The sequence below is a fragment of the Colletotrichum destructivum genome, chromosome 3 (genome assembly GCF_034447905.1).
Source record: "Colletotrichum destructivum chromosome 3, complete sequence".
Classification (NCBI taxonomy): Eukaryota; Fungi; Ascomycota; class Sordariomycetes; order Glomerellales; family Glomerellaceae; genus Colletotrichum; species Colletotrichum destructivum.
The window spans coordinates 4,185,900-4,208,719 of record NC_085898.1 but is presented as its reverse complement, the minus strand read 5'-3'; the positions used below and the strand labels follow the sequence as shown (position 1 = coordinate 4,208,719).

Sequence of the window (22,820 nt, the reverse complement as noted above, 5' to 3'; positions counted from 1 at the left end):
GGCAGCTGTAAACAGAGTGTATCAGCAATCTTGCACCAGTCTCAGGGTCTCTCAACCAGGCTTCAGTCTTGGCCAAACAAAACCAACTCTATCCTTAAGTCAACAGCCGCGTAATTGTTTACAGCATAGTCTGGAACTTATAAAGATCTGTTCATCGCAAGTAGTGCCATCACACCCAGGAGACCTATTTTCACACCTCAGTCGACAATTGTAAACCGTCTATAGCCTTCCTGGAATGCTAGGAACGTCTTCCTAAATTAGCTGATTGTTTTTACATGACGGAAATTGTGTAACTAAGACAAACTTAGCCAGTTAGGGCTGCAAGGCAAGGATTTCAAATTTACTTCCACAGCAACAAGACGCATTTCACGCTCGTCAAGTGCTCCTACTTTAGCACCTTTGTTACAACCAAGGGCTTGGCTTTCATGCCTATATACTACGTATGTCTCTCAAGTTCGCCACAAGAGGAATAGGGTTCGATTTGGTTGTCGGACTTGTGTGTCGAATGTATGTCTTTCCACATAGCCATCCTGTTCGTACACTAGTTGCTGACTACAACAGCTATTGAGACACAGGTCGAATCAAACCTAGTTTGCTGCTTTCGACTCCTCCCGGAAAGAATGTTGAGTCAGTCTCAACATGGTTTCGATCCGTCTTTGTGTGAGTTTGAGACACTGGCGCCATGCCACTTGACTGAAGTGTGGACTACAGCACCTGAGCGTGCATATTACCGGTGAGTCTGCGACGGATCTGCTTCACCACTGCCCCTCTATTGATGTTAATACGGAGGGCTAGCGTGGCCGGCATCTAGTGGCTTTCCTCTCGGACAATGAAGATGGGCGCGGCAAGTCTAGGCTCGGTCGCTTCCATTCTCATCCCCGTGACGCCCCATGCCGGTTGTACTTCTCATCCAACAAAGCCCAACAAAGGATCATCGACTTGAGACCGTTGCTCGCCACACCACTGCACACAACGGCATTTTAGGGACTGGATTGACTCCTCAAGTACCGTGTACAAGCCCCACTGTCATCAATAAAGAAACAAACGTCCGCCTTAGGATGGAGTTGGGAAACGGTCTGTGGCACTTACGATATGAAGCGACGGCTTGGGAAAAACTTTGGGAGAAAATCACTCAGAATGACCACGCCGACGAGTTATTGTTAATGCGGTAAAATGGTAGTGTAACGTCAAGAGCCAAGAAGAGTTAAGGGTGCTCAAGTCGGTACTATCCAGCAGCCAGGAATATACCCAAAAGTATCATAGGAAAACAGCAAGTCCATGCGTGTGGAATGCACTCGCACAACCCAGCCTCGGATCTTGCGTTAGGGGAAAGATATCCTCCTGTCAGTCACCTTAAACGACACAGGCTACATTCCTTCCAACTTTTAAGCAATTTGATCAACCGAATACCTCTCAGTCTTTAGATACACTCGACGGAACTGCTCACAACGTCTTCAGAGAACCCAATACCAAATCCTACCTGGCCGAACTTTGAAGATAAGGAACTTATCTCCGCTAAGCTCCTGAAGTCATGACATCGAGCTTGCCAATGCAAGGCGGCAAGAACATCGAACGCAGATCCAATTCAGCAGCTGAAGACTTCGGCTCAGCAGTGGGGTGGAAGCCACCGTCATGTATGGCTCGTCATGTCAACTGCCAATCACAAACCATCATCACTTCATGTATACCCAGGCTCCCGTAGAGCTGTTTCATGGTCTATAGATGATATATCACGACAAGGCCAAGGCCAGGGCCAAAGGGGGGGGGATGAACACATCCTATACGAGGCCGTGTTCCTAAGGCGAATTCAAGCATGTTACCTCAGTGTAATAACTGGTCCTCTGTTTGATGAGTAAGGGACGCACAGCTATTCACTTGAAATCAACAAATGTCACCGGTAACCGATTGAGACTCTTCCGACTCCTCTCCTAACATTGTGCATTATAATCACCGCACTGAATAGGACTGCCCGACGTCCAGACACAAGTCCCCTCGGCGACGAAAACTGCGGATCGAGGCCCCGGCACTAGACGGCTAAGGCCCGTGGGTTCGTCTTCCTCCGCCATCCACTTTTGCTCTCGTGGACCAGCGACCACCTGCGCACGTCCTGGAGGATGCGGACTACCGACGTCGAACGTCCCAGGAGGGCTAGGCAAAGCCGATGGGAAACATGTTTCTGCAGCACAACCCACCGCGTGACGACTCTCTCCCTTGAGACTGTCTCGCGGCTTGCTTATCCCCTCGCCTTGCGGATCCGAGCCTGCAGAGATCTTGCATGTCGCATATCGTAAACTGCCACACGGCTGCGTGCCCATCATGCCCGCGGACTGGGATCACTCGCTGAGTTCGTGGAACATGTGCGAGTTAACTGTCATTTGAACGTGGCACCTCAGTCGGGCAGTCTCTGTAAGAACACTGGAGAATACAAAGACAAAAGCGTTGGAGCTTTGGAGAGGCAATGTCCTGTCATCTTGACTTGACTCTTCACAACGTCGTTCCATCCTTGAGATGCACGTCCAGCCTTCGAGAACACCACGAAGCCCTACAACTCCCAGCTGGAGAAGCCCCTCCCGCTTTCTCGTTCTCCTCTTAGCTGTCGCCTCTTGCCATGGGCTTGAAACCACGGCTCGTCCGTTCCTCTCGCCCAACTCTCAGTCTGTGCCGAGATATCCAGAGACCAACGCACCCTTCGCCGACGCTAGTGAAAAGCAAACGATGCTTGGACGAACAAGTTCCCACACCCGCGATGATAAGGGTTGCAGCCCCCCCGTCGTCGCCGGTTCCCCAAGACCCCCGGGCAGAAGGATGGACGTGTCGATTGTTGGTGACCTCTGTTGCTCGATGTCTCCCAGTATGAGCATGAGTGCCGTCTGCCAAGAGTCTAGATCCTGCCTCCTCGGATTGTAGCTGCCCGTCCCCTTCTCCCTCCCCGCCTATACCTCATCGCGGCCGCGCCGCTTGGCCTTGTCGCAGCGTCACGCACGCCATCAGCTCCGACATCTGTTACTCATCAGAATGGCGACGGTTGTGCCCATTGGGGACCCAGTTCGTGAATCCCCTTGCCCCCCTTCCGCCCCCTTCCCTCTCGAATTCTGTTACTAACATCGCCGCCTCCCTTAGCTGTCACCGTACGGTTATGGGCCTCCTTATCCGCCGCAGGTGGCCGTCCTGGGCCTCATCCCAACGGTCCGCGTTGATGTGCCGCTCTGCATCGTCCTCATCGTCTTCTTCTTCGCCGGCGCCGCCGTCAACCTGGCCATTTTCGTTCGCAACAAGGCCCGTGGCCACAAGTTCCTCTTCTCGAGCGTCCTCGTCGGCTTCTGCCTGACGCGCATCATCGCCCTCTCCTTGCGCATCGCCTGGGCTACCCAGCCTTGGAACATCAGGCTCAACATCGCTGCCTCCATCTTCGCCGCCGCCGGCGTCGTTTTCTTGTTCATCCTCAACCTCTTCTTAACCCATCGCCTCGTCTGCGGCCTCCATCCTAACATTGGCTGGCTCCCTGCCGTCGGCTACTTCTTCCTCTTCTGCTACTTCCTCATCCTAGTCTGCCTCATCTCCGCCATCACCGCTCTCACCGTTAGCTTCTACACCCTCGTGCCAAAACAGCTCCACGACTGCCGCCTCGTTCAGCTCTTCACCTCCACCACCTTGGCCCTCCTCGCGTTCCTCCCCATCCCCATCCTCCTTTGCGCCGCCTTCTACCCGGGCCTCCGCCGCCCAGAACCCTTCGGATACGGCTCCCTCACCACCAAGCTTATCATCGTCCTCGCCACCGCCACCCTCCTCACTATTGGCGCTGCCTACCGCTGCGCTGTGAACTACGCCGTGCGCCCCGTCTGGGCACCGGGGTGGTGGCATCACAAGGCCTGCTACTACATCTTCAACTACGACCTCGAGATCGTCGTCATCTTTGTTTACGCCCTCATGCGCTTCGACCTCCGCTTCCACATACCCGACGGAGCTCGCAAGCCCGGTGACTACCTCAAGGGCCAGCACGCCTACAAGCGCGTCAGCAGCCTCGCCTTCCGCGCGAGCCTCGACGAGAGGCTCACGGTCGCCGTCGACGGCCGCAGACGACGCGCCTCGTCCCGCACGGAATACTTCACGCCCAGCGGCAACCTGGCTCGCAGGGACTATGTTCGAAGGAGCCACCTGCCTCGGACGGAATACTTCTCGCCGACCAGCTACCTGACCGGCAGCGGGAGCGTCAGTCGCTCCTCGCGGAGTAGTCGCTCCGAAGAGATTAGCAACGAGATTAATGGCGGGAGGGATGTCAGGGAAACTAGGGAGGTATTCCGGGAGCGTGTATACGAAAAGAAGTCAAGGGGTAGGCCACCTCGGAGACGGTCGAGCAGGGAGAGGAAACGGAGCCATGAGCGTCGCCGCCGTCGTCGCAGGTGATGAGAGGTGGAAGAGCAATGTCTGACAACCGTGGGGCACAATCGAGGTTGGAATAACCTTAAGATGATATGGTCTTTCGACGTAGTCACAGACATGGATAAATGCCGCCGAGTTATAGCACGAGGATGCTTACCGGGGTATAACGTGCCAGCACCTAGACCAAGGGAATTAAAACATCAGCTTGTCATTAGTATCGACACCTTTTTCTGTTGCCGGCGGTCTATGATGAGTATCTAACACGATGACGGAGCAAAGAGTTCAGAATATCACCAGGGCGCCCCGTTGGGTGAAGGGGCTCGCGCTCATATTCGAGCTGCCTGGGCCGTTCTGCCTTTCTCAATCATAGCGCTCAACGCAAAATCTCTCTTTCTTGGGAGTACATCGGTTCTCTTGGCTGTGGCTGTAATCTGACAAGATTAGACCCCCCCCAAGCACCAATGCAAGTTGAGCATGTGCGTCCCCTGTATCTTTCGCATCTTGTCCACGAGTAGCATCCAGAATGCTCTGGAGTAGGCAGTTGGGGTATCGGATGGGTGGATCAGAGGAAGTAGTCGGGTGTGCGTCTTGAGACCATTGGCTCGCCGGCTCTAGGGCAAGGATCGAATTGCAGGCTAGGTGTGGTCAGTTTACTTCTCTCGAAACAAAACAATGCATAGGTCATTCTTAGACACTTACAAGGTGTACTTGAGATGTTCATCAATTTCCATAATCGCCGCCTGGTTACCGCATCTGTAGCAGTAGTTGGGTGCTGGTCAAGTCAGTCATGGTTGGCCATATCGCCACATTTAGAAGCAGCGGGCTCACCAGAGAAGATGGTCACGACGTTTCTGTCTTGCGACCAGTTGTAGCCCTCCATCACAAGCTGATGGGCACGCGCAATAAGCGTGAGACCGTTGTTGTGGTTGAAGGCTTCGGAGATGTCTTGGCCGAAAGTGTAGCCAGCGCCACGGGGCGAGATTCCCCAGCCGCAGCGGTCATCGGGGTCGGACCAGAGCAGGTCACACATGGGACCCTCGTGAGGCACCTCCTGGATTCTGTCAAGGGCCCTGATGTTGTCAAGAGTGTCGATACTGGGGGACAGGCCGCCGTGCAAGCAGAAAATTTGGTTGTCGATGAGGGCGGTAAGAGGGAGATAGTCGAAGAGATCGGTGAAATACTTCCACACATTGGCGTTGCCGTATTTCCGGAGGCACTCGTCGTAGAAGCCGTAGACTTGGGTGATCTGGCGGGACTCGTGGTTACCGCGGAGGATGGTGATGCGCTGTGGGTATCGAATCTTAAGGGCGACGAGGAGAGTCACAGTCTCGACGGAATAGTAGCCTCGGTCGACGTAGTCACCTGGTTGGAGAGTGAGCGCCTGGCCGCAAGATTGCAAGGCTATCGAAAGGACAACGTACCCATGAAGAGATAGTTGGTATCGGGGTTGGGCCCGCCAATCTTGAACAACTCCATAAGATCGTGAAATTGGCCGTGGATATCACCGCACACTGTCACCGGGCATTTCTGAAAGAAGGGGGTCAGCTCGAATTGCTTGCCCTGCGACCAGGGAGACATACGACTGGTTGCACGTTGGACTCGTCCTGCAAGACTTCCCGCGCCTATTGATGGATGTTAGAAACCGTTCCTGGGGGTCACGCGAGTGAGGGGTGGTCAAGGATGAGGGGAGACGACAAAGACGAATGGCGGATCACGACGGCTGGTGGACGCGCATCGTGGTCCCCATCATCGACCGAGAACAAATGGACTGACCTTCTCGCAAAGTCTCTGAACGTCAGCCTCGACAAGCTGCTTGCAGCTCATGAGGCTCTCGATCCAGCCGTCTAGGGTCGGGATCGTGGTGGGCTCAAGGTTCTGGGCGGAGGGCAGATCGGCGGGGACGCGGCCAACATCCTCCATGTTCGTATCCATGCTGAAAGTCGTCTAAGGAATTGAAAATGTTGGTTTGGAGATTGAGTACCCGATCGCAAATGACGGCGGGGTAAAGTGCTAAGAGAGAGAGACAGCGTCGGCGTGGTAGTGGTCGTCGTCGAGGTTGGTGAGGATGACGTTGTTTTCAGCAGCCGGTCGCGGTATTCAGATTAGCACAGCACCTCAATCCTAGCGTGGGGCTGGCGGCGAATCGTCAAAGGCGGTCAGAGCTTCGTCAGGGGCCAGACGGAAGGGAGGATTGCGATCGAGTATTCGGCGGCAGGGGGAGAAACACAACGTGGGAAGCGTTCGCGCAAGCGTGTGGGGTGGAGCGGGATTATGTTCTGTGATGCTGGTGGATGGATGGTTGAGAAGAGCGTCGATGTCAGGGCGATGGGGATTTTTGCGATGTGGAAGGTGGTAGGTACTCTCGTGCAGGTGCAGGTGCGGCGGGCGTGGTACGTGTGTGCGTGGTGCTTTCTCTGCTCTGCTTTGCTCAGCTCAGCTGGTTGCAGTCGCCAGACAAGACCAGGGCAGGAGCGAGGAGGGACACCTGAGTGGATGAGGGGGGCGTCCGCGGCGTCTAGGTCAGTTCAAGCATGATGGGACGGCAGACTGGAGGACATTGGACTGGATTGGAGGACTCGCTTAAATGGATACATACCTACTGCATCATCAGAACCTCCACTTACTGCATCGACCCCGACACAACGGTACACACATTAAGTTATTAAGTAAGGATAGGTCATACGGATGGATACCTATCTCCTTCACACAGACTTCGTAAGCCCTGAGTTGTTTGCACTTCGTCGACTACCACGTGTTTCAGTCTACTGGTTTAATGTTTTCTTTGGTCGTGTTCCCAAATCGATGCGAGTCAATAGCTCCCGCGATTGCTATCTCCTCAATCAACAAACGCTGTTGCAGGCAAAGTAAACAATGTCAGTTTAAGGGCGTCGAGCCAATCCCCAGATCCAAAAATGCTCCGGCACATGCCGGTGACCGTAGCACACCCGCCACTCGGCCTGCTAATGTCTCGGTATCATTTGCTCCTGTCTTGTCACCAAAAAGAGCCCGCAGTCTTCAACCCGTCAGTCATTCCCATTACCGTCACTGTCATCCTCACTACCGTCGACGGGTCCGTCTTTATCATGGATCATCCACGTGCTCCAACGACTGATAGGCATTCTGGCATTTCCGTCTACGACAACCCCAGACCAACAGGAATGGCGACTCCCGATGGCTGCTCTAGGTCCCGTCCGACGAGAGTGCGGAAATCTAGCTGCACCTCGTTCAACATCTTTGCGTGCTCGTGAGCACGCTCCATACAGTCGTTCCATACCTTACCGCCGCGCTCAGTGCCGCTGAGCTGACGGGCGAGGATGGCATTGAAGGCTTCTACTTCTTCCTTGGCCCATTTGACGCAGGCGCTCATCATCGGCGGGGGAAAGCATGAGTGAAAACAGCTCACAGTGTTGCGGATGAGCGAGAAGTAAACAAACGACACCTCCCAGATATACAGGTGCAAGTCGCCCTGGAAGATGCATTGTCTGGAAGAAATGTCAGTAATTGGTCATGAACATGCTGCCCAACCTTTCGACTTACCTCGACCTCTTCTGGATAATGTCGTGCCTCGCGAGCAGATACGCCTCGCGGGCTCTGTCCTCGTAGCCCAGTCTTGCCAACCAGCTAATGTTGCGTTTGTTCTTTGTGGGCGCAGTGTGCGTTGTCTCCAGCTCGCGAATAATCATGCCCGCCAGCTTCGCGCATCGCTCTTCGACCTTGAAGCTGATAAAGTCCTGCGCCACCGCGTTGTTCTTCAGGCCTCGGGCGAGGTTTTTGAGCTTCTCAACGCGGCCAACAGCCGGCTCGAAGCTCTGTAGTGCAATGTCGATATCCAGCTCATCCATCTGGCTCTCCACCCATCGCAGGTTCTGCTGCTTCCCATCCACCTCGATGAGCATATCCTTGATGTCGGATAGCGTCTCCAACAGCTCTGTCTTTTGAAGCAGACCAGGGTCCCGGGATGCAAAGTAGTTGATCGTCTCCTTGGCCTTGTTGGTGGCCTCCAGCTCCGACTGTCTCTCCTTGCGGAGCTCCTCTACCGCCTTGCGAATGTTCAGAAGCAGACTGTTCTTCTCCGTATCCTCGGGCTTCTCGGTTCGGTAGATGACGGATTCCTGGCCGACGCCTCTAACCATGATGGCATCCGCTAGCTTGTTCCTCGTCGTAGTGTTATCGCTCGACCCTGCCATGTCCACCACCTCGATATCAAGCAGTGGCCAACACCTATCGGCAACCAACTTAACGAGAGGGCCCTGAGCCTCACGCGGAGGCACATCCGCCTTTCTCTTCTTGCGAGAAGCAATGAGGAGGTGGTCGCTCAGGAGAAATATCTGCATCGCTCGGCGAGATTTGTAAGTGGCGTTGTCCAACTCGATCCATGCGCCAGCATTCTGGATGACATGGCGGCGAGCAGAGTTGGGCAAAAACTTCTGTGATCCCTCGACATTCTTGTACAGGGCTTGCATCTGCGAGTTCCACAGAGCGCTTCGATCGGCGACCGAACTTCTCTTGTCCCGCTTGCTCATGCCCGACGTGAGCTCTCCACTGAGGCCAGACGACGCGTTGTCCCCATTATTGGAGGCCTGGCGTAGTGCCGTCGTGTTGACCTTGAGGTCGGTCATAAGGTTTTTGAGCGCCCGCATCTCGCTCTTCAGTTTCTCGGCCTCCTTGCTGATCTTAATGAACTGTGTGCGGTTCTGCATGACGTTCTGCTGCAGATCTGCATTGGCTCGGCCTTTGAGATTGCGCAGATTGTCCTCGAACTCGCGGATCTGGTCTTCAGATGCTTCGCTAAGCAGGCTGGCAACATCTACAGAGGGTTAGTGCACTAGAAGCGAGACAAGAGGTAGGAGGTTCAATAGTTCAATACGCACATTGATCTGGGATCAAGCCAGGGTCTCGTAGAGCTTTAATGTCTACGATCGGCGCAGGGGCTGTATCGCCTCCTCGACTCGGAGGTGGTTGTGCTGCTCTGCGCTGGCGGAATTCGTACTTGTCGAGGGATGGCATAGCCGGTACCGGCGGGTTGTTCACATCGAAATCGTTCGGCAGGTTGTTAAATCGAGTTGAGTATCGTCGCTTCACCAAGTCCGAGGTCTGTTGATTCAACCGTCAGCCCCCAAAGCCCTCCATCGGCCCGATCCTGGAAGCATTGCTCACCTTTCCTCCTCCAGCTTGCGGCGGTGGCCGTAGCCTTGGCTGGACCGGAGGGGGGCCAGCATCGGCCGCTGGCCTCGAGCCGGGGGCCCGTACCGGACCTGATCCATCTTGAAGAATGGGTTCCGAGATCTGGCGAGGTGCACTAATCTGGGGGCGGCCCTTCCTCTTGCCGCTCCGGAGCGAGATCTTGCTGCGTTCCCGATCCTCCGACATGTTGGGCAATTGGGTTGATGTGACGCGAGAGGGTGTGGTTGGCCATACACGGTGGCCGCGAATAGAGCCCGGTGTAGAAAGGGCGAGGACAGAAGCCCCCTCGTGAAGTTGCAGGACGGGTTGGGTTGAGAATGTTTCATGCACCGTCAACAGTCCGTGGAATCTGGGAAGCTGTGGTGCTGTGTGCTGCGTGGTAAGTAGGTAGGTAGCCTGTGAGAAGGCGGGACGGGACCCCTGCACTGCACATTGGATACATGGTGGACGGCACACTCACCTAGGTAGGTACATACGCAACTCCCTGGGCCGGTGCCAGTGTGAGTTGTCGGTTCCATGATTCGATACGCCCACTTGCACTGGTCCGTGCCCGCAAGACCCACCCTCAGCGGCTGCTTGGCAGCCAGAGAACGCGACCCGGGAACGATGGCGCAGAGGCTAAAAAAAATTGGTAGAGGAAGCTCCATCAATTCCCGATAGAGCTTCTTCCCATCGATACTCTCTCCGTCAACGAAACCTCGCCAGTTGTCCTCTCCCGGCCCTCCGACCATCCCCAACTCTAGCGCATCTCTCGGCAACTTTCGTCCTTTCCTCAGCTTTTGTTGCTGCAACTTCAGAGCCAAACTTCCGTCCGCCAAAGTCAAGAAACGTTCCGAAAATCTCCAAATATGGCCCAGACGTCTACGATAGTGACGGCATCGGTCGCCGCCGCCGTTACCGGCTTGGTCGGTGAGTCTGCCTCGACACCTCCACGCGCCCCGTAACCAGTCTGCCGCTCTGCCGACGCCTGGAAGCCCTCGAGGCATCGGTGGCAGAATGCTATTTTTCTAACCTTGTACGCCCGTGCGAATAGCTTACGCTGCCTTCTTCGACTACCAGCGCCGCAACAAGGCCGAGTTCCGGAGAGAGCTTCGCCGGAACGAACGCAAACAACACAAGGCCGAGAAGGAGGAGGCCGAGCAGGAGACCGTCCGTCAGCGGCAAGCGATCAAGCGGGCTGTCGATGCAGCCAAGGAAGAGGGCTTCCCTACGGACGTTGAGCAGAAGGAAGCCTACTTCCTCCAGCAGGTCTCCGAGGGAGAGGTTCTTGCCCAAGACCGTCAGTACACACTCGGCACCGACAGGTGTCGGAAGCTCCAGTACAGGTCCGATTGCTGACAGCTGTGATGTTACAGCCACGCGGGTCGTCGACGCTGCGCTTGCGTTCTACAGGGGCCTGAAGGTCTACCCTACGCCCGGTGACCTGATCAGCATCTACGACAAGACTGTAGCCAAGGTGAGAACATCATTCGACGCCTACTCGCATCGCTGTGTTAAATGCCGCTGACTCTTCTTCCCTAGCCCATTCTTGACGTCCTCGCCGAGATGATTGCCTATGACGACTCCCTGAACATTGGCCAGTTTCAGGGTGGCGTTAACGTCGACCTCGGCAACATGCCCACCGTCGGCCTGGACTAAACGAGAGCCTCGTTTCCGACGCAGTAACTCTCAATCGTAACGAGTTCTCCTCCACTCTCTTGCTTTTCATACTGGAAACCTCCCTTTCCGGCACGCAAACCCAAAACCCGCAGCCACTACACCAACACGGTGATGCTGCAAATCCAATTATCCACCCCCGTAATCCCCGGAACCCTGCGAAAAGAACGAGGAAAGGAGAGGAATTACGACTTTTCAATGTACAATACCTGGCCGGCTGGGCTGTTTTGATAGAAGGTTTTGTAAGAGAAAACCATGTGTATATTGACGATCCTGGCAGGGACGTATCATCAGGCAGGAATAAAGGTTCATGACATCCCACAGCTTGGAAGCAGAATCGGCATCTTGCTCCGGGGAAACACGCGGCTAGGCCAAATTCTTTTTGTGTGCTCAATTGCTCCTAATCGACTAGCTTTCAATCTTCCTGCCCTTCCTGTCCACACGTTCGTCCCTGGGGTCGAAGCCACCGTTACCCCAGGTAGCCCACTCGGGCGTCGCCTCGCCCATGTAGTCCTCCGGCTTCCAGTCGCCGTCCGGTCCGCGCTCCTCTAGCAGTTCAAAGAAGCGCTGATAATCGATGCGGGGGTGCCACTTGCCGTCGACGTAGAAGCGTTCGCTCGCAAGCAGAACACAGCAGCTGTGGGCATGTTCCGCCGCGATGCCGTACTTGAGACCCTTCTCGTTGAGCCTCTTCTCCAGCGCCTTGACGAACTCGGCCACTTCCCAGTAAAAGGGCACGTTGGACATGCTCAGGCCGGCGTTGGACGCCGTCGAGGTGCCGCAGTATGTGACGCCCTTGATCTCGACGAAGCACGGCAGGCCCTTCTCCACGAGCTGGGCGTATCCCTCGACCTCGTCGTCGACGTTGAAGCCCTTGACGAGAGTCAGGCGGAAGACGGTGCGGTGCTTAAAGCGCTTCTCCCTCAGGATGTCCAGGCACCGCTGGAAGCGCTCCCAGAAGTCCCGGTGCAACGGGCGGTCGATCTTGCGGAGGGACTCCTTGTTGGAGGCGTCGATGGAGACGTACAGCTGGGTCACGGCCTTGAGGGCGGCGAGTTGGTCTGGATGCTGGGCGTTGCAGACGAGGAAAGACGAGATGCGCTCGGCGTGGAGCATGCCAAGAAACTCATTGATGTATGGGTAAAAGATGGGCTCGCCGACGAGGGAGAGCGCGCAGTGCCGGATGCGCATAGCCTCGGCGAATCTTTCGGCACGGACACCTGGCACACCGCGGAGCATCTTGATCTTGTTGTAGTGGTTGGCCTTGACGCCGTCGAAGATGAGCTCGGGCGGGTCAACGACCCAGCGCCACGTCGTGCCTACCGGATTTGTTCCATGGCGCCAACAGAAGACACACTTATTGGAGCACGACAGGGAGGGAGTCGTCTCCATGCACTGGTGCGAGTTGATGCCGTAAAACGAGTACTTATAGCACGAGCCGCGACCGCGAAGGGCCGACTTGGTCCAGCGGCAGATCTTGACGCCCGAGTGCGAGCCGACGATGGAGTAGCCTTGCTTTGTGAGCGATGCGTAGGTAGGCGAGTTCTTGGGCACCATCTCCTTGGCAGCGGACGTGGGGGTTTTTTTCTGCGTCGTCTTGCCGTACGAAGTGAAGTCAACGGCAATGGGTGCCGCTGCCGTGCGGTTGGTTGTGTCTGTGTCTGGATTGGAGCTCTTCATGATGCGTCCCAGGTCTTCAACATCGTCAATGTTCTTGCGGTTCTTGAGCTTCTCGGGCTTCGCTTCTGAGTCCTCAATCAGGACCTCGTCGTCCTCCTCTTCCGCGGATTCGTCGTCGCTCTCCTCTGGGGCGCCGCTTCCAGGGAGACCTTCTCCCAGGCTGCCCGTCTTTGCCAGCATGGTGAGCACGTCGACGACGCCCTCGGACCATTCAGATAGCCGTTCGGTGTAGTCCCTCTTTGTGTCACCCATTCCTACGGGAAAGGCTCGCTTCCGTCCCGTCAGCTTGGCCATCCACTTGTCGACCTGCTTGGCCTGGAAACAGAACCCATCTTCTTCCGTCGGCCAACCCTCCCTGTCACCAAAGCCGAATACGGAGTATCCAAGGAGCGAAGACAGCGGTGCGGTGTCAATACGGAAGTCATGGTGAGTCTCCTGGAGGTGTTCCAAAAAGGTGTCATTGATCGTGTCAATGTTGTAGCTCGGCAGCAGAAAGAGGTAGAAGAGTTCGGCAGGATCGTCCTCCGACTTGGGCGGAGTGATGAAGTAGTCGTCAAAGTCGACATCGGCAAGATCGAGTACCTCAGGGGTCGTGAACGAGCAGCCCGTGCCCGTGGCGGACCTCTGCAGCTCCTTCTCTAGGCGCTCGGCGTATTCTTTTGCAATCTTGGGCGTGTTTGCGGTGATACTCGAGAAGAAGACCAGAGGCCTAATCTTGCGGACTAGGGTCTCTGCGTTTGCCGAGTCCGAAGAGACACGTTTGACCAGACCGCCCTTTATCCTTCTGGGTCCGTTCGACTTGGGCGCTTTCGATTCGGTGACAGACTCTGATGGTGGTTGTTTGGTGTCCTTCTTCTCGTCCTTCTTCACATCCTTCTTTACGTCCTTCTTTACGTCCTTCTTTTCGTCTATGGGCTTAGACTGAGGCTTTTCTGTGTTGTAGACCTTGGGAAGCGCCTTCAGTTCCCCCTTCTCGTCGGTGCTATGAAGATAGAAACGGAGAACGAGAAGGCCAAAAGCCGCGAACAGAATTACGGGAATGCGAACTTGCTGCCACACATCGTGGGCATCTGCGTACAAGGAGCGTCAGCACGAAACCCATCTGACCCATTGTCGGCGACGCGATGTTAGGCAAGACTCACTGTTCAACATGTCCTTGAACCCGGCAGATTGCAAAGAAGAGGCCATGGTAGAATGAATGGGACTGCACCGTGCTCCAGTACGAGCTGTTGTGCGGGTGCTATGTCACTTTCAGAGAACGCGAAACGGCCGATTTCCTCCAAGTCGCATAAGGGTGGCGGGGTGTGCGAAATAGTCGCCGACCAGTGGATGCGAGCGCAATTGAAATTCTTATTCAAACTTTCCCGGCGTGCTGCGCCTGGAGTGTGGTGGTGCCCCGCCAGAGAATTTTAGGCCTGCCCTGTACCTCATCGACCCCGCCATTAGCGTCTTTGGAGTTCCCCCCGTTGCTGACAATCAGGTTCTGTCCGGGCATGCCGCCCTGAGCTTCCAGATCGCAAAATAGGCATTTCTGTGGAGCTTCTGGATGCCTCTTCGGTCGTTGTGTTCAGCAGGATTGACTTGCTACAAAACCAATTCGATGACCAAGGAGTAACTAAGTATGTGCACTACCTTGGCCAGAGTACAACTGGACATCAAAGACACTATTCAAAGGGAAAGGCTGCGGCCGTCGTGTTCGTACAGTAGACCTGGGATCGCTAAATTTGACATGCTGGAAGCTGGCCTAGGTGTGGCCAGCAGAGGGGACACGAAGCGTCTATCCATCTGCCTAGCGCAACGTAAGATGCGCCCCTCACTTTGAAGCTCAAGACAAGAAGAGCAGTGAAACGACTCCCGGAGGATCCAATAGGACTGAAACCCTTTGGAAAGCTGAAGAATACCGTCTTAAAAATATGCCCGGTAAATTTGTAGGATGTAGCAAAGTCCCTTGGTCTCCTAGGCTGCTCAGACTCTCCGATCAGAACCGCCTTGCGCTTGCTTGTCCCTCAGGTCTTTCAAACAGGGCGCGAAGAATATTTCGCCAGATATGGCTTGGTGGAGCGTTCCAACAGCTACTAGCAACCAAAGACAGCAAACGGAAAGCGAGAATATCTGGCAAGTCAGTTTATAGAACGGGTCTGACAAGAGGCGACAGAGAGAGAGACGAACCATGGTCATGACCCGGAAAAACGCACTATCCAACTCCTGAGCGAGCATACCTGTGCAAGTCGCCAAAACGCCAAGAGGGAAGGTGAACCCCCACCATCCCATGTTGAACGGAAACTTTTGCATCGTCCCGATGCTGATGAGCGCAAAAGACAACCATACCAGAGCGAAGCCCCACATGATTAATGCCAAGAAGATGCCCAAGAAGTAGAGAATCTCTCCGCCATGTATGGCTCCTGGAGCAGCCGTTTTAAAGACCGTGGTCTGTGGGAGGAGCTTGAGAGACACTTTTCCTAGCTGCTGTATGCCGAAACCACCTTGACCCAGGGGCCCGATGGGCAAGAAGACGGAGACGATGGCTTCCTTGGATGGAAGACTATGTATGGTCAGGCGGTGGAAGTAAAGCGCTAGCACCATGCCTGAAAAGCAGATACCGATGCCCCAGAGGATGTAGGAGGCGATGAGTGTGATGAAGGCATGGTCTGGGTTGACAAGGGCCTCGGCAACTATACCGCCAGTCGATGATGCGACCACAACCGGGACGATGGGCAGCAGACTAGCAGCTGTTACTGCCTGGAGTCCCGGGCGGTGTTGATGGATCCTGGGAAAACATGTTAATGCAACACTGAGTACTCGGGCCTACGGACGGCTTACATGACGAACGGCACCGTTATGCATGTCGCCAAAGACAGAGCGGTGTCCAACCACCAAAGCCCCCAGGCCCAGGAAACGACCCACTGACCCCAGATGGGTGCGCATACAAAGACCATCATATTTATGATGGCTGACACAAGTTAGCGTGCTGCACCAGACGTCTTTTGACTTTGAAACATACTTGCAAATCCCATAGGAAAGCAGCCAAGGAACATGGACTGAGCAGGATGAGTGACCATAGCCCTCCATATTTCAGGATATAGCGCATAGCGCAAAACTGTGATTGCGGTAAAGACAGTGAAGAGAGAAATGTTAAGAATGAAAAACGCGACTGCGACGCCATTTGAAATCCATGTCGTGTTGTAAGGGAGGTTGTGAAGCAAAATCGAGGTTATTCCTGTTCCCATATTAACTGCGAACCATCTATGCCCATGTTAGACTGAGAAACTGGTGTAGGATCAGAGTGCAACTGACGAAGGTGTGAAATGTCTGACAATTTTTCGCCAACCAAAGTCTTCCTTGCAAGGCGTGCCAGATACCGCACAATTTCGTTCCGAGATTTGCTGCCGGACTCCATCTTGTAATTCTGACTGAGAGGTCGGCGTAGGACTAATGATTGCCATCTTAAAATGGGGGAATAATTGCAACCAAGAGACGTAGTCTTTGTAGTTTTCGACTTTCAGAAATTGACAGTTAAAGACCTGTTTTACAATCAACCCAGTCTACAATGCAAGTGATAGAACGCTCAGAAGACATTGTGTTGTTTGGAGCTATTTCTTTATGGTGGTGGCAATCATTCCAAACTCAAGCTGAGCAATCTCTACTGTGACTAACACGAACAAGTCCCGTTTCCGGCAATTAGGCCCCACCGGATCCGCCCAGCTGACTACAAAACGATGCGGTTGTCGGCCAGGGTCATTAGAGCGGGTCCAGCCAATTGACCAGAGAAAATGGGAATCAGGTATAGTCAAATCTCACGTTTTGCACAGAATCAGCATCAAAGCGAGTAGGCCATAAAATCTGTAATTCCACTAGATTGCACCGCGAAACTCTAACCAAACCCATTTCGTCTTATCGTTGACCATCTGACCACGCACCTATCGGGGCCGCCCGTCGCCTATCAGCGGCTTTGCCGGGATCACTTGAGTTGACCGGTAGCTGTCTCGTCCAACCAGAAACGCGCATTTTTGGGGACCCTTCCGCCAACCGTAGAAATGGTCGCCGAAAAAGCACCCGAAGCTCGAGCAACGTGGACAATTTGACCCTGTCTCAAAGAGAAAGATAGGCACAACAGGACGACCCACCGTCCGAGGTCGGATCAACCAGTAGTTCCGCCAGGCCCGCCCATGTCCGTCAGGCATGCCAGCCAGACCTGGTGACCGGACAGATCGTATCACCGACGAACAAAAAAGAGTCGAAACCCCGCACCACAACCACTCAACAACTCAACACCATCCAGAGCAACAGCCAAGTTCATAGAATCCGTAGCCATGGCCCTCGACATCCTGACCAAGATCACCTCCGCCTTCGGGCATGACCTCAAACACAACAGCAACCAGTTTGACGAGCTCGTGTTGGCACTGAAGGAGGCACTTGGCCCATCGTCGGGGTTGGACTCCGCCGACGTCGACGTCAACGAGCTGATGAAGCTGATGGAGGAGTATAACACGAAGGAAAGCGACTGGATACAGTTCGCATTTGCGGAAAAGAGCATGGGATACACCCGCAACCTCGTCGATGAGGGCAACGGCAAGAGCAACCTCGTAAGTAGACGCCGAAGGCCACGACTTCGTGGCAGACATTGAAGCTAACACAGCACAGCTTGTGCTTGTCTGGTCCCCAGGCAAAGGCAGTCCCATCCATGACCACGGCAACGCCCACTGCCTCATGAAGATCCTTAAAGGCGACCTGACTGAGATCCGATATGCCTTTCCCGAGGGTGGCGAAGAGCAACCAATGAAGGTCATCTCTGAAAGAACACACAAAGAGAATGCGGTGGCGTACATGGCAGACGAGCTTGGTGTCCACCGAGTCTGTAACAGGGGCAGCGACTTCGCTGTGTCCCTCCACCGTAGGTTGCGCGTGACCGACTCTGCCGCGATTTGGCTGACCGTATCGTAGTCTACACCCCCCCCAACGTTGCAAAGGGGGGATGCAACATCTTCAATGAGAAGACAAGCAAGAGCAGCCATGTGGCCAAGTGTGGCTACTACTCGGCGTACGGCCGCCGACTGCCGACGCAGTAGATGGTATAGTGCCGATGGCGTTCGATATCGTTCTGGGCGTTCGCGTATTTGGCTTCGGAGACGACCCGAGCTTGGAGACGTTCTGTTTGATACAAGACTGAGAATGCCGAGAGCCGTAGAGCGCTTGTCGGTTGATTGATGACTGATGATGGAATGACCGATCTATCCACCACATAGAGTGGATAGGTACCGACGAGGAGCTCAACCTACCGCGTTTCCGTATGTTTTTTGGACACCAAAGGATAGCGAATTCAACAGACAATAAACTGAGAAGCGAAATTTTGAATGAAGTGAGGTTGTGAAGGTGCAAGAGCCGCAAAGTCGTCGTCGTTGGCCAGAGACCACCCATACAGGCCCCGAGACAAGTCACGTGAAATGTCGTGATTTTTCAATCGGTGGTGATTGGCTGATGTGGACCTTCCCCACGATGGCGTGCTCAGCAAACTGGCTCATAGACCGGGCCCACAGACAGGCGCGTCTTCATCCTTTCAACCCGTCAGCCACACTCAAGCCTCACACACCAGCCATACCCAGACAGATCCCTGCGTCGATCCCGTCCTGAAGGCCAAGCGAAACGCGTCGTCGCGCTTGTGCTGGTTGCATGAGTTTCCCGTCTTCTTGGGAAACGGATGTGTTTCGGTACCGACCTTCCTATCAATTTTACCAGTCTGATAGCTTTCCCATTCCGATCCATCGTTCCACGACTTATTCCCAATCCGGCTCCGGAAATAAGACCCCAGAACCGGGTGCTCGGGCACTAAAGATGCCACCCCACAAGCGCGGCCTCCCCGTCATTGACCTCGTTAGCAGCGACGATGATTTTGCGCCACGGCCGAGTAAGAGGGTGTCTGGAAACCGCTCGGTATCTCTAGGCAGTCAGACGGGTACCAGGGCTTTCAGAGGTGCACCATCGAATACACAGCCATTCGCCAGCTTTGGTGCCATACCCGGCTCTTCGTCTCAACCTCACACATACTACGACACTGACGAGGAGCTAATTGACTTGACTCAAGCTCCGGACGGCCCACCACGAGAGCTTTATGGAACTCTCGGTATGGAGCCGCCCCTGTTCTTGTTGGTTTCCGTGGTCTGACCCCGACGTAGATAATAAAATCGTCGGCGTGCGCTACTACAATGGATACGCCTCCCCAGGCGAATTGGTCATTTGTCTGCGAGAGCCCAACAACCAGGTATATACTCATCGTTGTTACACTTGCTAGGTAGAATGATTGTTCGGAGCCGAGGATGCTTGTTTCTCTTCACCCAGTATGACGTTTAACACAACTACAGTACGATCGCAATGCCATTCGGGTATGCAATGTCATAGGCGTTCAAATTGGCCATTTGCCACGCAAAGTGGTGGAGAAGCTGGCGCCATATGTTGTACGTGTTTCAACTGATCTGGTCAAGGAAACTACTCATGTTTGAGCCAGGATCGCGATGAAATTGCAATAGAAGCTGTCCTTACAGGAGAGAAGGGCATGTTCGACTGCCCCATTCGTCTGCATATCTACGGAACCAGCAACCCCATCAACCGGCTGGCTCTGGAAGAGAAGTTGAAAAGGGACAAGCTTATCAAGGCCGGTGAGCTCAAGAAGACAAGGGCAGAGGCCGAGGCACAGCGGAAGGTGCTGGGCATCAAGGGCAGCCAATCCAGAATTGGCCTTGATGGGGGCACGGCAGAGCCCGAAGTCTCTTTAGAGGAGCTGGCACAAGCCAGCCAGACGGTTCAGGACCAGCACCGTGGAGATGCCATCAAGTCATTCGTCGTGGACGAAGACTTCTTGTCCAAGATGACGATGGCAGAGCAGCCTGCTGTCCTCGAGTCAACATTGCTGCCATACCAACGTCAGGTAAGACCGCCCTCGTGCTGCGTCCAAGGTGGCCTGCGAACCCTTCGTCTGGGACATAATACAGAACACGCCGAATATGTCGGAACAAGACAGGGGCTAACTTCCATATAGGGTCTGGCCTGGATGACGGCCAAGGAGAATCCCCAGCTGCCTACCAAGGGTTCTCAGGAAAGCATACAGCTGTGGAAGTGGGACCAAAGAGGGCGTGGCATGTACAATTTGGCAACCAACTTCCTGGTGTCAAGTCCACCCAAACTTCTTTCCGGAGGAATCCTGGCCGATGAAATGGGTCTCGGCAAGACGCTGCAAGTCATCAGTCTAATATTGACCGGTGGCCCAGGCCCGACGCTCATTGTTGCTCCGTTGAGCGTAATGAGCAACTGGGAACAGCAGATCCGCAGGCATGTCAAGCAAGAGCACCTCCCCAAGATCTTCACATATCACGGAAACAATAAGGCAACCAAAAGTGAGCTTGCCCAGTACCAGGTCATCATCACCAGTTACAACAAGCTTGCAACCGAAGGCGGCAAGGACAAGATTGAGACGCCCTTGGGACCACTTATGGCTACCGATTGGAGACGAGTCGTGCTTGATGAAGGCCACATAATACGCAATGCAAAGACGAAGGCTGCTGTTGCTGCCAGAAGACTCAAGGCGCAATCCAGATGGGTGCTCACAGGAACCCCAATGTAAGAATGCATCCAACTTTTTCCATCCCACGAAGGTGCGCTACTGAGGACGCTGACTGACGATAGTCAGCATCAACAACATCAAGGATTTCCAGTCCCTGCTGCAATTCCTTTCTATCACGGGAGGCGTCGAACAGCCTGCCATCTTCACCACCGTCATTTCGCGGCCGCTTGCGCAGGGTAACGAAAAAGCTGAAACCCTTCTTCAACTGCTGATGCGAGATCTTTGCTTGCGACGCAAGAAGGATATGAAATTTGTTGACCTTAAGTTGCCGCCCAAGAAGGAATACGTCCACCGTATTGCCTTTAGACCGGATGAGAAGAACAAATACGAAGCCTTGCTGTGAGTTAACTTTGGCACTTGGTATGACCCTGGAACATGGTGCTGATGTAACGCGCAGATCCGAAGCACAGATTGCTCTGAAGGATTATCAGAACAACGCGAGCGGCATGAAGGGACAGTTCCAAAACGTTCTGGAACGGCTCCTTCGTCTGCGACAAGTGTAAGAACGACAAGTCCCGGTAGAGCTTCTTTCTGACTGACCCTGACTTAGGTGTAACCATTGGACGCTCTGCCGCAAAAGGATCGACGATCTCCTCGCCGCTCTTGAGGGCCAATCAGTTGTCGCCCTCAACTCTGAGAACATCAAAATAATGCAAGAGGCGCTGCGCCTCTATATCGAAACGCAGGAAGACTGCGCCATCTGCCTCGACACTCTGAATAAACCTGTCATCACGCACTGCAAGCACGTTTTCTGCCACGCGTGCATCTCCAAGGTGATTGAAACGCAGCACAAATGTCCTATGTGCCGCAACCAGCTACAGGAGGATGCACTGCTCGAGCCCGCTCCTGAAGTCAGCGAGGAGGAGGAGAGCTTCGACGGCGATGCAAAGAGTTCCAAAACCGAGGCTCTCTTGAAAATCCTTCAGGCCACTACCAAGGACCCCAAGTCAAAGGTCATCATCTTCTCGCAGTGGACGTCGTTCTTGACTATCATCCAGAACCAGCTTATCGAGGCAGGATACAAATTCGCCCGCGTCGACGGCTCCATGACGGCACCGAAGCGTGATGGGGCCATCCACGCCCTGGACCACGACCCAGACACGCGCGTGATGCTCGCCAGCTTGGCTGTCTGCAGCGTCGGCCTCAATCTCGTATCAGCGGATACGGTTATTCTGGCCGACAGTTGGTGGGCGCCGGCCATTGAGGATCAGGCCATTGACCGCGTACACCGCCTGGGACAGAAGCGGCCGACGACGGTATGGCGTCTGGTTATGGAGGGAACCGTCGAGGAGCGCGTGCTGGACATCCAGCATGAGAAGCGGACGCTTGTGGGCAAGGCTTTCCAGGAGAAGAACAAGGGCAAGAAGACCCAGGAGACCCGGATGGCGGACATTCAAAAACTGCTTGGTTGAATGACGTTGTGGTCGATTGAGCCTCTTTGTAAGTTTGGGGATCGGGTAGTTTGATCAAAAGTTGTGATTTGCAAAGTGTAATTGCTAGGGGTACCAGATTCGCGTCTTTTATGTCTCTCCCTTTGGATGCCCAATACGGTTCAGCTGGTGTAGGTTGTTAGTTGTGCGGACATGGTACGGAGGTAAGGTTCAAATTCATCCCTGATATCATACATCCGCCAGCTGGGGAAAATGCTTTTGCAAGTCACCTTTCATTTAAACCGCGACAGAACTCAGGAGTCCCGAATGGCCACGAATACACGAGGCTAGCTATCAAAATAACTCGGCTAATGCGAGTTAACGATCTCAGTCGACCACGCAGACCAATGTTGTTTCCATGCCGAGCTGCGTACCAAAGCAACTACAAGGCCCTGAGTTGATCTTCTCGCGGTGGGAACGTGGTTCGGAGATCCGCTGGTTAGGTCTTCCTATGCTATGCCTTGTACTTTCCCATTTCCTCCGATATTCATACATCCAGATGTTGATACTTCCCTGGCGGGCGTGGGATATGATTGATATGGGCTTATTGAAGAATCTCACGAAGTTTCTTCATAATTCCCCCTAGGTCATCGGCCAGGCCAAATTATCCGCCTCGAGTGAACCCCGCTGATCATACTGCCTCGGTGGTGGATGTCTTCGACCCGTGGCTTTTCATCGATGATTCATGTGACATATCGGTCTCCAAGGTTCGACATCTACTTCGAATCATGCGTTTGGCACTTAAAAGGGGGTGACGCCTGAGATCAGTGATTCTCCGTCCTCAGTGATCCCATTGCTTGCATTTACTACTGGGCTCATCAACGACAATATTGCCTCTTAGATAGCGTCCAGCGTCTGTTACCAAGCGGAAGCTATTT

General features: G+C 54.3%; 8 protein-coding genes across 8 annotated transcripts; 4 read left to right on the top strand and 4 right to left on the bottom strand.

Moving 5' to 3' along the window:
• Window positions 1-3,015: 3,015 nt before the first annotated feature.
• CDEST_05365 (uncharacterized protein) lies at window positions 3,016-4,404 on the top strand (the record flags this gene model as incomplete). Its single annotated transcript, XM_062921524.1, has 2 exons — window positions 3,016-3,045; window positions 3,121-4,404. 2 exons carry the CDS (start codon window positions 3,016-3,018, stop codon window positions 4,402-4,404), a joined length of 1,314 nt encoding a protein of 437 aa, XP_062777575.1.
• A 168-nt stretch (window positions 4,405-4,572) lies between these two features.
• CDEST_05364 (Putative serine/Threonine protein phosphatase PP2A) lies at window positions 4,573-6,911 on the bottom strand. Its single transcript, XM_062921523.1, has 6 exons — window positions 6,154-6,911; window positions 5,961-6,002; window positions 5,802-5,907; window positions 5,209-5,742; window positions 5,080-5,152; window positions 4,573-5,015 (listed from the first exon to the last, which is right to left on the bottom strand). The coding sequence occupies exons 1-6, from the start codon at window positions 6,310-6,312 to the stop codon at window positions 4,943-4,945; spliced, it is 987 nt and encodes a 328-aa protein (XP_062777574.1). The 5' UTR covers window positions 6,313-6,911; the 3' UTR covers window positions 4,573-4,942.
• Window positions 6,912-6,998: 87 nt separating this feature from the next.
• CDEST_05363 (Putative PH-like domain superfamily, cullin repeat-like-containing domain superfamily) lies at window positions 6,999-9,977 on the bottom strand. Its single transcript, XM_062921522.1, has 4 exons — window positions 9,538-9,977; window positions 9,252-9,474; window positions 7,918-9,187; window positions 6,999-7,862 (listed from the first exon to the last, which is right to left on the bottom strand). The coding sequence occupies exons 1-4, from the start codon at window positions 9,748-9,750 to the stop codon at window positions 7,514-7,516; spliced, it is 2,055 nt and encodes a 684-aa protein (XP_062777573.1). The 5' UTR covers window positions 9,751-9,977; the 3' UTR covers window positions 6,999-7,513.
• A 237-nt stretch (window positions 9,978-10,214) lies between these two features.
• On the top strand, window positions 10,215-11,626 carry CDEST_05362 (Putative protein import receptor MAS20). Its single transcript, XM_062921521.1, has 4 exons — window positions 10,215-10,473; window positions 10,598-10,843; window positions 10,920-11,020; window positions 11,086-11,626. The coding sequence occupies exons 1-4, from the start codon at window positions 10,413-10,415 to the stop codon at window positions 11,200-11,202; spliced, it is 525 nt and encodes a 174-aa protein (XP_062777572.1). The 5' UTR covers window positions 10,215-10,412; the 3' UTR covers window positions 11,203-11,626.
• A 1-nt stretch (window position 11,627) lies between these two features.
• CDEST_05361 (Putative Flavoprotein-like superfamily) lies at window positions 11,628-14,259 on the bottom strand. Its single transcript, XM_062921520.1, has 2 exons — window positions 14,043-14,259; window positions 11,628-13,970 (listed from the first exon to the last, which is right to left on the bottom strand). Exons 1-2 carry the CDS (start codon window positions 14,086-14,088, stop codon window positions 11,629-11,631), a joined length of 2,388 nt encoding a protein of 795 aa, XP_062777571.1. The 5' UTR covers window positions 14,089-14,259; the 3' UTR covers window position 11,628.
• Window positions 14,260-14,506: 247 nt separating this feature from the next.
• CDEST_05360 (Putative transporter protein SLAC1/Mae1/ Ssu1/TehA) lies at window positions 14,507-16,490 on the bottom strand. The gene is made up of 5 exons (XM_062921519.1): window positions 16,195-16,490; window positions 15,902-16,143; window positions 15,721-15,850; window positions 15,070-15,667; window positions 14,507-15,012 (listed from the first exon to the last, which is right to left on the bottom strand). The coding sequence occupies exons 1-5, from the start codon at window positions 16,341-16,343 to the stop codon at window positions 14,866-14,868; spliced, it is 1,266 nt and encodes a 421-aa protein (XP_062777570.1). The 5' UTR covers window positions 16,344-16,490; the 3' UTR covers window positions 14,507-14,865.
• A 189-nt stretch (window positions 16,491-16,679) lies between these two features.
• Window positions 16,680-18,275, top strand: CDEST_05359 (Putative cysteine dioxygenase type I, rmlC-like cupin domain superfamily, rmlC-like jelly roll). Its single transcript, XM_062921518.1, has 3 exons — window positions 16,680-17,483; window positions 17,542-17,791; window positions 17,842-18,275. The coding sequence occupies exons 1-3, from the start codon at window positions 17,211-17,213 to the stop codon at window positions 17,964-17,966; spliced, it is 648 nt and encodes a 215-aa protein (XP_062777569.1). The 5' UTR covers window positions 16,680-17,210; the 3' UTR covers window positions 17,967-18,275.
• Window positions 18,276-18,498: 223 nt separating this feature from the next.
• Window positions 18,499-22,092, top strand: CDEST_05358 (Putative helicase, Zinc finger, RING-type, Zinc finger, RING/FYVE/PHD-type, HIRAN). The gene is made up of 8 exons (XM_062921517.1): window positions 18,499-19,018; window positions 19,071-19,156; window positions 19,257-19,349; window positions 19,400-19,819; window positions 19,931-20,508; window positions 20,579-20,851; window positions 20,910-21,011; window positions 21,063-22,092. Exons 1-8 carry the CDS (start codon window positions 18,568-18,570, stop codon window positions 21,922-21,924), a joined length of 2,865 nt encoding a protein of 954 aa, XP_062777568.1. The 5' UTR covers window positions 18,499-18,567; the 3' UTR covers window positions 21,925-22,092.
• The last annotated feature ends 728 nt before the right edge of the window (window positions 22,093-22,820 follow it).